Below are 11,567 nucleotides of genomic sequence, written 5' to 3'. Positions count from 1 at the left end.
AACTTCTCCCTGAAGATACAGGGAAGCAATGCCTGAAACCTCCCCTGGGTCTGCCTGGTCCTTGTTGGTGGGATGCTTTGGGTGGGTGGGGTCTGCACCTGACCACAAACTTTAGCCTCCCTGCCGGGGCCTAGGGAATGAAGTTTGTAAGACTCAAGAGCCCCACAGACCCCCAAGAAATCATCTGTCCCCAGTTCACCCAGTTTGGCCCCAAAGTGCACCCTCAGTGCATAAATGCTTTCCACTCACCTACCCCCTCTGGGTTTTGATAGGAAAACAGTTTAGCTTCTCAGATCAACTGCAGGTCAGCCCAGGTTGGGGCCCCTGGAGAAGACCAGGGCACCCTAGCTCTGACTTCATGTAACCCAAAGGCTGGTCTGGGACAGACAGATTAGACTTGTGTTGTGTGGCCACAGAAGACCAAATAGATGGGAATTTAGGGAAACTCAGTTTAGCTCAGAACAAAGGGTTCTAACTGTTATAAATGTCCAGTATTAGAATGGGCCACCTTGTGAGGTAATGAGTCCTTGTCACCTCTAGTCTTTAAACAGAGCTGACGGTCCAACAGATGCTAAAAGGTTCCCATGATTAATGGCAGTGTTGGGGCCGGAATGCCTAGGTCCCTCGCAGGCCCCTTGTTAGGCTGCCTCACCCTGGATGGGGAGAAGAGATGGACGCTGTGGACATGCCCAGGTCCCGAGGAGAGAAGTGGAGGATTAAGGACAAGTTGCGGTTACGGCCTTTGCCCTGTGGTCCCAAACATGGCCTGCTTTACAAAGCTGCTGAAGGCACACTGCAGAACCTAGCGAAGTGAGTGCCATTCTGACCCTGAGTAGCTTACAGCGAAGCCTTGGCAAAGTCACCTTCCTCTCTGGTTCTGATTTTCTCATCTGAACACTGAAGGGGAGATCCAGTGAGCTCTCAAGCACCTTCAGGCCATGGCAGTCCGTGTGGCCGGCTCTGCCTTTCTGAGCAAATCAGTGAAGTAGTGGCCCTGGGGTGTGAGGGGCCAAATCACCATAGGCTTCTTCCTGATGTCCTGCAGCTACTGCTGATGGGGAGCTTTTCCAACTTGCCACACTCTTGCCCCAAGTGTAATTTAGCACCATGTGTGGATAGCAGATTTAGCCTGATGTTAACTAGCTGTGTGACTTTTAGCAGCTTTCCTTCTCGAAGACTTAGCTGCTTTACCTGTAAGACCAGAGCCAGAGCTGGACTAAACAATGGGATTTACTGGGGTTGACAGCTCCAGACTGTTCTAGGAGTCAGGACCCTGTCATTCCAGGAACTAAGGGGATCCCCACTCTGTGGCTGACGCCCAGGATGAGAAGTCATCCACCTGACAGTGAAAGTGAAGCTCTAAAGATGGACTTAGAGCCCTCTGTTCCCCCCCAACTCTGCCACCAAGCATATCTCAGGAGGCCCTTACTGGTGTCATTTCCCTTGTCCCTCTGCAGTGGCTAAAGGATAACCTGGGAGGAGCTTAGGAGCTTTAAGTTCGGGGTGGCAAGGCCCTGAACAGGGGAATGTCCTGTCCACGGTCACACGGCAAAGAAGAGTACCCTCAGCCCACAACTCGGCCCGGTCTTGAGCCCTCTCTCCCCAGCTGCCGACGAGCCACCCATTCCACCGGCTTGTGGGCTTTTTTCCACATCTCACTTCCCCCAGCCCTGGACCTCAGACAGCAGAAAGCGGCAGAAGCCATTCTCTGAGGACCGCACCTCAGAGAAGAGCCTGGATCTCCCAGGTGGGATTTGCTCTAAGGCCTCTGGCAGGGAGGCAGGCATGAAAGCTGATCCCCAAGAGGGCGTGGTTCCAGAAAGCCGGCAAATAAAAATCCGGAGAGCCAGCACCGTCTGGAGACCAACAGAGGACCTGAGGAACCCGCTCAGCAAGCCACTCGGTTCCTGGGCCTTGGAAGCGGTAAGCCTCCTGAGGCAGGAGGAGCCCGGGGAGGACCTGGGGACTGCGAGTGGGGCAGATGGAGGGAGGCAGATGTTTGTGCCCCGATGGTAGAAGAAATTCCAGGGGAGAATCACTGCAGCGAGCTGACAGCTGCTCACACTCCCACCCAGCAAGGGAGACCCCCAGGCAGACACACACATGCGCCCAAAGACGGATACCGGGAAAAGCCAGCCCCGCTCACAGGCTTGCCTCACCCCAAGCAGAAAGAGCGGCCCAACCCTGGCTCATTCACCCGGAGGCACACAGTAAAGAGCCCCCCCTCCCACCCGCACGCTGATCTAGAGCCCGCTCTTTACCCGCCGTGTTTCAGATACCCATGGCCTCCCCCCAAATGCTGCTCCTCTGCCTGCTGGTCCTGGCAGTCACCGAAGGCTGGGGTCGGCAGGTGGCCATCCCAGGCTGCCACTTGCACCGTGAGTAACCCGGGGAGCAGAAAGCTGGGTGGGAGCAAACAGCTAATGGACCGGACCGAAGGTCAGGCAGCACCCTCAGTGGACCCCCCCCGAGGTTCCCGCAACAGGAGCTAGGCGAGGCTTTGCAGAGGCTCCGTCTGCCACTTGCCCGTCTCCTTCTAGCCTTCAACGTGACAGTGCGAAGTGACCGCCAAGGCACCTGCCAGGGCTCCCATGTGGCACAGGCTTGTGTGGGGCACTGTGAGTCTAGCGCCTTCCCTTCCCGGTACTCTGTGCTGGTGGCCAGTGGCTATCGACATAACGTCACCTCTGTCTCTCAGTGCTGTACCATCAGTGGCCTGAAGAAGGTGAGAAGGCCTAGCCCGGTGGTGGCTCATCGGGGGTGGGGAGAGACCAGAGGAGATGGGGATCTAAGATGGCCCAAGGAAGGCGAATGGAACATGGACCCCCTTCTCCCACAGGTAAAGGTGCAGCTGCAGTGTGGGGGGGACCGGAGGGAGGAGCTGGAGATCTTCACGGCCAGGGCCTGCCAGTGTGACATGTGTCGCCTCTCGCGCTACTAGCCCCTCCCTTCCCTTCCTCCTTCCCCTTGGTCAGAGGGTTTGAGTTGGGAGTATATCCCAAATATCCTGAGCCTCGTTGAGGACAACAGCTCCAGCTCTCTTAAGAGTCCGTGATTGTCACCTCCTGAGAAGAGGGGAGTTTCTCTCTCTCCCCTGCCTCTGCCTGGCCTCGTAACCAGCCTATCTAATCATTTCACTCCATTCTTTGTCCCTACCCCTAAATAAAGCAAGCAATTCTCAAGTTTCTCTCTTTATTAAGTCTACCCCCAGGCAGGGGAAGGGGGACAGACCATGGTAACTGTGACACCCCCCCACCCTAGGACACGGGGAATCTCTTCTGCCTATGCCCTCACCCCTCCCCCTGCCCAATAAATAAAAAGGGGACAAGGAAGTACAGGGTGAGGGAGAGGAGGGAAAGAAAATGCCCCAGGCCCAGGACAGCATCTGTGTTGGGGGTGAGCTGGGGAGAATAAATAGACCATGGATCCCATGGTGGGGTGAGGAAGGACCTCGTGCTGGCACGAGGCAGGGCAGGCAAGGGGCTAAGTGCCCTCGCTCTAGGCAGGAGCCGGGGTGGGAACCTGCCTGCAGTCTGGAGCCCAGCTTTGCGGGGCAGGTGCAGTCCCTGATGGCAGCTTCCTGGTCGAGTCCTGCCACAAAGGCCTGAGAGTTCTGTTGCCAGGACCACCATCTCTCCTCCTCTCCCCATAGCAAAAGCTGCCCATGCCGGGCCAGGCAGGGAGCCCTCCAAGCCCGCTCTGGCAAGGCCAGGGGTAGGTGTGTGTCTCTCTGGGCCCCTGGGCAGGAGAGGGGATGGAGGGACTGAGAGCTCCGAATTTAGCTCTTCCCCTTCTAGGGGATCTCTAGCTCTGACCCCCACTGGTGGCCACCTGGGGTGTAAGCCGCTGGAGGGGGGCCTCTTTGGCCCCTTGGGTCCCCTGTAACCGGCGTAGCCGTAGCTCCTCCAGGCCTTGCCATAGCTCCTGACGCTCCCGGGCCTTCTGCTGCTCCCTGGGGAGAGAGGGTGAGGCAGCTCCCGTACCCGGGCCGCTCTACAGTCCAGCCTCCCTTACCACCACCCCCACTGTAAAGGGGCTGTATGGGAACCTTCCACTTAGGGCAGAGGGCATTGGGAAACTGGCCCCGGTCTGCGGTGGTGAAGCTGAAGGGGAGGAAGCTCCATACCTGGAAGGACGTGGGAGCACGACTGGAGGAGGCAGTGGGGGGCTGGGCGTGGATGGCCCGGCACTTGGCAGGAACACAGGGACACTAAACATCTGATCAGATAGGGTGTGGGGCCGTCCTCTTAGGCTCCCTCCAACCACGAGGAGCTAGCTCCTTCCTGCTTTTTCCCCTCTCCCCCCATGCCCAGCCCGACACTCACTGCTGCTTCTCTAGCTTGTAGGAGGCTGTGAGCTCATCAAACAGCTTTCCATTCATCTCCATGAATGTCTTGAGCACATTGTAGATCAGAGATACGATGGTTCTTAGCAGGGTCCAGCGAAGGGGGAGGGGAAGAGAAGAACTTCAGTTAGGCGCCACCTCCCTCTCTAGGACTCTGCCTGTCCCAGACGGCATGCAGCCGTGAACAGCACAGGCACTGCTCTCTCCCTGCCCCCTTTACCATCCCTGACCCTCTCCAGCTAGGAGTCATCCCACATCTGGACTGGCCGACCCTGGAACCAGCTTCTGTGGGGTGGGTCAAGGCCTGGGCACTCACTGATTCCAGTGTTCCTTAGAGACTTGGTAGAGGGTCCCAAACACAGCAGGCAGCACAGTGTGGCAGTTGTCCTCAATGAGGCTCAGGATATACTCGTTGTTCCAGAAATACAGAGCCCGCTCTGCAACCTGGGGGCAGGGCAGCAAGGTAGCAGAGTGGGCGCCTGGTAATGGCTTCCCTGCGTGTGCAAGGGCCCGGTGTCCACCCCCACCCCAAAACCCAGGGAGCTCTGCCTCAGCTCATCTGACCCACTGGAGGAGGCAACGCAGTGAGGAGAAAAGAACACTGGGTTTGGAGTCCAACGCTCAGGGCTGAATCCTAGCTCCACTACACATGGGACGTATGACCTAGGGTGAGGCATTTAACCTCTCAGCCTCAGTTTTCTCATCTGTAAAATGGGGCTCATAATAGCTCTCTCCCCCCACCCGGGGCTGCTGTAACCATCAAATGAGGTGTTTAATAAATTTAAGTACCAGAGTCACTGTGAGAAGAACTGACTTCCACCAGATTGAGGCTCATAAGATTGAGGGAGACAGTCTGCACACACGTGCAGGAAAAGAGCAGTTATGGCCAGCCTGAGAAGTGGAACCGCCTGGCTGTGCCCTGGAGTGGGACTGATGAAATCAAAAGCCACTAAGAAGAGGGAGCAGGGATAACAAGCCATTCTGGAGCACACTGCAGCTTACGAAATAAGTTTGCACTACGTAGTTCTCGGACCTCATCACCATCTGGGGAGGAGATCCCTGTGGTCCCCTTCACAGATGAGGAAGCTTCGTCAGATTCAGGTGGCGGAGTGATTGCCTGTGACCCCTTAGCCCCTCGGGAGTACAGCTGAAGCCTGACCCTAGGTCTCCTGACCTGAAGTCCAGCATCTACCCGTCACCAGACCCTGGAGGGTCCAGAGGAGACACTGAGGGCGCAGGGAGCGGTGTTTGTTCAACTGGCCAGCCCTCCTAGTCCCTACCCTGGCTCCCACTCTTACCTGTTCAGACCCCATACCTGGAAATGGGGGCTAGACACACAGCGGGCCACCTGCTTGAAGAGGGGTTCCTGGATCTTCACAAACTGGGAAGGCTCGATGACGTCGAGAATCTCTTCCATCTCCCCCAGAAACATCACCTGGAGGTAGGGACACAGGACACAGCAGTTCCCATCTCCCCCCCACACGCATCTGACCGCCCCCCAGATCCCTCCCCCTGGTGGGCATCAAAGCCCTTCTTCGTACCTCCTTCTGGGTACAGGTTTTTGGCCAGTATTTGAGCAGCCCCCGGATCACCTGTGGGAGTTGAGGCAGAGAGGAGTCAGACCCGCAGGGGTGGGGCCTGCCTTGCCCCCCAGAGGTACTCACGTGCTCTGTCAAGGTGGCGTCTTTCTCCAGGAACTGCACCACACAGTATGCCAGCTGAGGGGGGAGGCGGGTGGGTGGAGAGAAGGAGGACTGGGGTCAGCAGGGGACCAGGACGGGAGGCCAGATGTCTGCTCACTTACTGTGTCTACTCTCTCATTACTAAACGTTTACTGACTGACTGCCTGTGATGTGCCAGACGCCGTGCTCTGTGTGCAGGGACATAACCGTGTTCCCCCAGGAGGAACATTCAGCACACCAGTCCTTATACATATTACAAAAGCTTCCATAATTGAAATCTGTATCACAATCTGTGGGACCGTGGCAAGAGAAGAGTTTAATCCTGCCTAGCGCAGGTCAGGAGGGAAAGGGCTGGGAAGTCTTTACAGAGCTGATGTCTGAGATCAGCCTTAAAGCGTCATGGAAATTCTCTAAGGTAGACGGAACAGAATTAGTAAAGGAAAAGAAGGTAAGGGAGGGAGGATCCCATGAGTTCAGGACTTAGTGTATGGCCGGAGCAGGATGTTGGGCTGACCCGGATGACCGGATGGCTGCCCTGACTGTGTCAGGATCTCTCTGCTGTGGCAGGGCCAGGCCTGGGCCTCACCTGGGCGTGAAAGACAGACAGTGACTTGACAGAGTGCAGGGGAATCAGGACCCGGACCAGGAACTGCTTGTGCTCGGTCTTCAGGGGCAGCGCAAAGCCATTGATGATGCTGAGGTGGGGGCAGAAGAGAGGAGGAGGGCTCAGAAGACCGGGCCTCAGTCTTTCCTCCCAGAATCCTGATGCTCCGGCTGAGGCCCAGAGAGAATCACCTTCCTAAGATCTCCAGCAGCTCAGCCACACCATTGAAGTGCTCGAGTTCATAGATGAACCTGCAAGAGAAAGAGAAGGATGCGGAAGGGCTCAGAGGGGTCGGAGCAGGCCCGGCCCCTTCTCAGCCATCCTGCCTGCCACCCCATCCTGCACACTAATCCAACTGTCTCCCAGCCCAGAGGCTGAGCTCCCTTCCCAACACCCCAAACCACGCCCCACTGAGATCCACACCCACAGCTGAATCACCCTCCTCAGCCCAACCGCTGGTGCTCAAACCTCTCTTCTAGGAAGCATTCCAACTCTTCTCTTTCTCCCCCAGACCCTAATTCTCATTTTCTGGCCCCCCATCCAGTCAGCAGGCACCCAGGCTGCAGCCTTCCCTCTTCATGCCTTTCAACCCAATGAATAACAGACGCTAAGAGCATCTAGTCTGTGCTATGGACTTCTCAAAATGATCCTGAGAGATAGGGTTTATTAGATCCATTAAACAGATAAAGAAATCGAGGCTCGGCAGTTTGATGACACCCGCCCCAAAGTTAATAAGCAGGATTATTATTGAACTACAACTCCTGGAGGACGGGGATCAGGTCTCACCTATTCTGTAGCTAATAACAACAAGAACAAATGTTTCAGCCTTGGTCAAGGAGCTATATGCTGTGTGCTTTGGAAGCACTGCCTTGTTTCATCGTGATGACTGTCCCTGGGTTAGCGTAGCTAGCATTCCCATTTTAGAGATGGGAGAACCTAAATAATTCGCCCACAGTCACCCAAGCATTTGAACCAAACTCAAAACAGGCCACCTAGCTCCAAAGCCAATCTCAACTCCTTCCTACCCTTGTCCAGACCCATAGGGGCCCCTGATGCCCAGTGGGCATCATTGCTCAATACACATTTGCAGAAAGAATCTCTTCATTTGGGTCTTTATGGTCCAGCACAATAAAGATCAAAAGATTTGGATCCTAGGCTCCTAGGCTCCCGGGACTGACCGAGTCCCTGCAAACTACTTCATCTCCCTCAGCCTCTATTTTTTTCATCTGTAAAATGGAAATAAATACCCTTTCCCTGCTGACCTCACGGGAGCCTTTGCCTCTGTCTTCTCCCCTGCAGCTCCCCTCCCTCCCCAGGTCTCAGCTGGGCAGGCAGCAGGCACCCACCGGAGGAAGATGTGGCTGCACTGTTTGCGGATGTAGGCCCGGAGCCCCAGGAACTTGCCATAGACCCGGTGCAGGATGGTCTTGAGGTACTCACGCTCCCGGGGGTCCTCACTATCAAATAGCTCCAGGAGCTGGGGGACCCAGGGTCAGGGGTCAGGGGAGAGGCCAAGCCCAGGTTGCTCCCATCCTATCCCCACACCCCTCAGCGAGCCTGCCCCTGTCCCATGGCACCACCCGGCCTGGGCTCCCCACTTCACCATCAGGACAAACTTTTGATCCACATATCTCTTGGCCACAGAGGGTTGGAAGTCTGGGCTCTCCAAGAAACGCAGGAAAAACTCATATACCAGCTGAGAGAGGGGAAAGACAAAAAGGTGACTTCAGGAACAGCCTCCCTCCTCCCCCTACCCGCCCTCTGCCAGTCTAGGAGGCCATCCCCCCCTCTACTGAAACTCAGCTCCCTGCCTTCCCCAGCCCCTGTACCTGCAGATGTGGCCAGGAAGGCTCAAGGTTGGGCTCATCCTCTTCAGGATCAAATTCAGGGTTCTCACTGGGTGGCAGGGTCCGGAAGATATTCACTGAGATCTGAAGGGCAGGGGCAGGGTTCTTTTAGGAAGAGCCCTCGAAGGCAGAAAAGCCAGGAGGTCCCTTATCCAAAGGTCTAACGAGCCTCAGCACCTGCCCCGGCAAGCAATTCACTCCTCAGCGATCATGACCTGAACATATGGAAGCCCTGGGTTGGGGGCTGGGGACCCAGGGATAAACAAGTCACATCCCTGCCCTCTATCGGGTACTGGAGTCCAGCGGGGATGACAAGATGTTAAGCAATAAGGTCTACGGACATCCTAGTCAGCAGAAAAGGAGGTGTCTAGCCTGGACACGGAGACGCTTCTCTTCACTGAGAAGAGGCTGCACCTGAGCTAGGCCATGGCAATAAGGGACACGATGGGAGCGCACGCCAGGCGTCAGGAGAGCATAAGCAAAAGTGCAGGGTGGGACAGGCCCAGGAGGCACCGAGGGACCTACACTGGCCAGATGCAGCAGGGCTGCGGGGAGGAGGGGAGGAAGATGTAGGCCCCGAAGCTAAGCCAAAGAGCATGGGGTTATCCTTTGCAGAAAAAGGGGAGCACAGGCAGGTCAGTAGGGTTCCATGTCCCCCAAGCCCTCCCCCAGAGGCCGGGAGCCAGGCAGGTGCTTACCATGCGGATGATGTCAGGGTAGACAGGCTCAATGAGGACCCCCCGGGTGCTCCCCACACACTCCACCAGCTCATTGAGCGCTGCCCGCTTCACCTCCTTCCCCTTCAGGTCAGCCACACAGTCCAAGAAGTCAAACATCACCCCACACTGGGCCAGCTTCCGGCTCAACAGCTCGTGCAGCTCAGAGGCTGGCACATCTGGGGAGAAGGGAGGGGGCTGAGCCTGCGCGCCGGTTACCACAGCTCTGGGCATGGACGAACCTTCCTAATCCATAGAGCAGCCTCCCCCTGCCCCCAGCCCCAATGCTTTGCAGAGAGCAAATGCCTCCTGTCCCACCCTCCATTCCTGCAGGATAAAGGAGCTGCTTCTCTTCCTAACCCGGGCTCAGAGAGCAGGATGGCCTGACTCAAAGCAAGGTAAGAGACCCTGGATGCCCGGGCTTGCCACGGGGGCCCAAAACAACCATGCCACCCTTTCACAGGTGGCACTCTGTTCTAAGAGCCAGAGATGAGAAGGAGGGTGGGTGCTGAGGATCTCCAGGGCACCCTCTGGCTCAGCCAGTCGAGCCCCGTGGCCCAGAGGTGAGGACCCTACGTGGTGATCACAGGGAGCTGTGCCGAGCACCTGCTCCAGGACCCTGGCGGTAGCCTCCTGGAACCCAGACTGTGGGCCCCACCCTCGGCCGTGGTTTGCCCCCCCAGGGTGGTGCCACTTCCAGATGCCCCACCTCCAAGGATGACAGGCCAGTCAGGCTATGCGTCAGCAGAGGGCTGGAGCGCTGGGGGTGGGGGTCATCTCCAGTGCTGGAGTCCCCAGCCCAGAAGGAGCCATCTAAACCCTCTGATCACAGTGGCCAGCTGCTTCTCACTACCCGCCGCAGCGTCGCTGGCCCGCTCTGGGACTCGGGTACCCTGGCAGCCGGCCGCAGGGCTCACCTTTGAGCAGGGGCAGTGGAGTGAGCTCTTGCTGGTTGCTCTGATAGCGGAACTGAGAGGAGCTGTGGGAGCGCCGGGGCCGGGCCCTGCGGAGGGAACGGCGGGAGAAGCCGTCCACCTTGTCGGGTGGGGGCACAGGCGACAGCCCGGGGGAAGAGGGGCTGGTGGGGGTGCTCGCAGGGGGCAGCTTTGTCTCCATGGTGGCCAGGCGGTGGGTCAAGCCTTCAGGGCCCCCGGGGTTCCCTCTGGGCCCGGAGGATGCCGAATGAGGTGAGGCTGACTAACTTGGGCCCATCCTGGGGCGGGGGGGGGCACACAACCACAGTCTGGGCCCCCCCCCCAGGGCCTTCGGCAACTGCCCAGTCCTGGGGGGCAGCAGAGTAGAGAGGCGGATGGCTCAGGCCTCAGGTCCTGGGGTTCCCGAAGAGTCCAGTTAGAGTTCCCACCCTGGTTCTTTTGAAAATGAAGTCAAGGCAGAGACATCAGCAAGAGAGACAGAGAGAGCCTGTCAGTTCTTCCCAGAAAGACCGCGTGTGCGGCTGCTCCAGTCTTCCATTCCCTCCTACCTTTGCCCAGACCCTAAATACAGGTGCAGCCCATTCCCACAGGAGCATATCCCACCTTCTCCTAGACCTAAAGGCCCCAGGCTCCAAAACAATCCCTCCCCAGTCCCTACCCAGAATGGGGAAACCCCATCCTCATCCCTGGCCCCTAACAGCATGGGGCCCCCTTCTGCTCTACTAATTCAGGCCACCAGCGACTTCCCCAAGAATGGGGTCCCTAATCCCACACACCCCCCTCCCTCCTAAAACCTGGCATCCTTCCCCACCCCACCTCCTCCTTCCGTGCCCCGCAAATCTCATCTGCCTCCCGGTGCGGGGACACTCACTTCTCAGAAGCCCAGACTTCCGTCCCCGACCACAGGGGACTGCGGGTGGGGAGGGGGCGGCCGATCAGGGCTCCTTCGAAGAGGTTCCGCTCCGGGCGCTGGCGCTGGGTGGCGGCGCTCCCGGGTTCTCTCTTGGGCTCCGGAGGGGCCGGAGCATGCCCCCAGCTCAGCCCCTGGTCGGGGTGCGGACGTCTGGCACGCTCTGGGCTGACCCGAGCAGCGCGCGGACCTCTCCTCAAGTCGTGGGACCCGACCCAGCACGGCGCGACGCCGCGGGAGCCCCGGCTCTGGGCGCACCGGCACCCGCCGCCCAGCTGCTCAGGATGACATCAAGTCACCTCCCCCCTCCCGGCCCGCACCTCCCCGAGGGCTGGGTAGTTGCGGGGGGGGGGGGGGGGGGGGAGGGGGGGGCTGCGTCAGGATGTTCCCGGGGGCCGCTGGGAGATGTAGTCCCCGCACCGCTTAAAGAGGGCTGCCGGAGCAAAGGGAGAGCCCCTGCACGGTCCTGGGGTCAAAGCTTAAGCAGAGCGGGATGAAGTCCAGCTGGGGCTAGGCTCCCGGGTTCTA

At 58.2% G+C, this 11,567-nt stretch overlaps 2 protein-coding genes across 7 annotated transcripts; one reads left to right on the top strand and one right to left on the bottom strand.

Annotated features, from left to right (window-relative positions):
• Positions 1-143: 143 nt before the first annotated feature.
• Positions 144-3,182, top strand: GPHA2 (glycoprotein hormone subunit alpha 2). Its single transcript, XM_042905883.1, has 4 exons — positions 144-1,923; positions 2,276-2,378; positions 2,541-2,725; positions 2,840-3,182. The coding sequence occupies exons 1-4, from the start codon at positions 1,786-1,788 to the stop codon at positions 2,939-2,941; spliced, it is 528 nt and encodes a 175-aa protein (XP_042761817.1). The 5' UTR covers positions 144-1,785; the 3' UTR covers positions 2,942-3,182.
• PPP2R5B (protein phosphatase 2 regulatory subunit B'beta) lies at positions 3,179-11,345 on the bottom strand. Of its 6 annotated transcripts, XM_042905878.1 has the most exons (15): positions 11,001-11,345; positions 10,112-10,564; positions 9,177-9,373; positions 8,461-8,562; positions 8,235-8,327; positions 7,978-8,108; positions 6,823-6,882; positions 6,614-6,722; positions 6,010-6,063; positions 5,887-5,937; positions 5,661-5,780; positions 4,662-4,789; positions 4,326-4,427; positions 4,127-4,218; positions 3,179-3,952 (listed from the first exon to the last, which is right to left on the bottom strand). In XM_042905878.1, the coding sequence occupies exons 2-15, from the start codon at positions 10,308-10,310 to the stop codon at positions 3,291-3,293; spliced, it is 2,100 nt and encodes a 699-aa protein (XP_042761812.1). In that variant the 5' UTR covers positions 10,311-10,564; positions 11,001-11,345; the 3' UTR covers positions 3,179-3,290. The 6 variants fall into 6 exon arrangements, with proteins under 6 accessions (XP_042761812.1, XP_042761811.1, XP_042761813.1 ...); XM_042905877.1 differs by having other exon boundaries at positions 5,887-6,063; XM_042905879.1 differs by having other exon boundaries at positions 5,887-6,063; positions 10,112-10,197.
• Positions 11,346-11,567: the final 222 nt, after the last annotated feature.

The sequence above is a fragment of the Panthera leo genome, chromosome D1, assembly GCF_018350215.1.
Source record: "Panthera leo isolate Ple1 chromosome D1, P.leo_Ple1_pat1.1, whole genome shotgun sequence".
Taxonomy (NCBI): domain Eukaryota; kingdom Metazoa; phylum Chordata; class Mammalia; order Carnivora; family Felidae; genus Panthera; species Panthera leo.
Note: the sequence above shows the minus strand (reverse complement) of the source record. Positions and strands in the feature narration are given on the sequence as shown.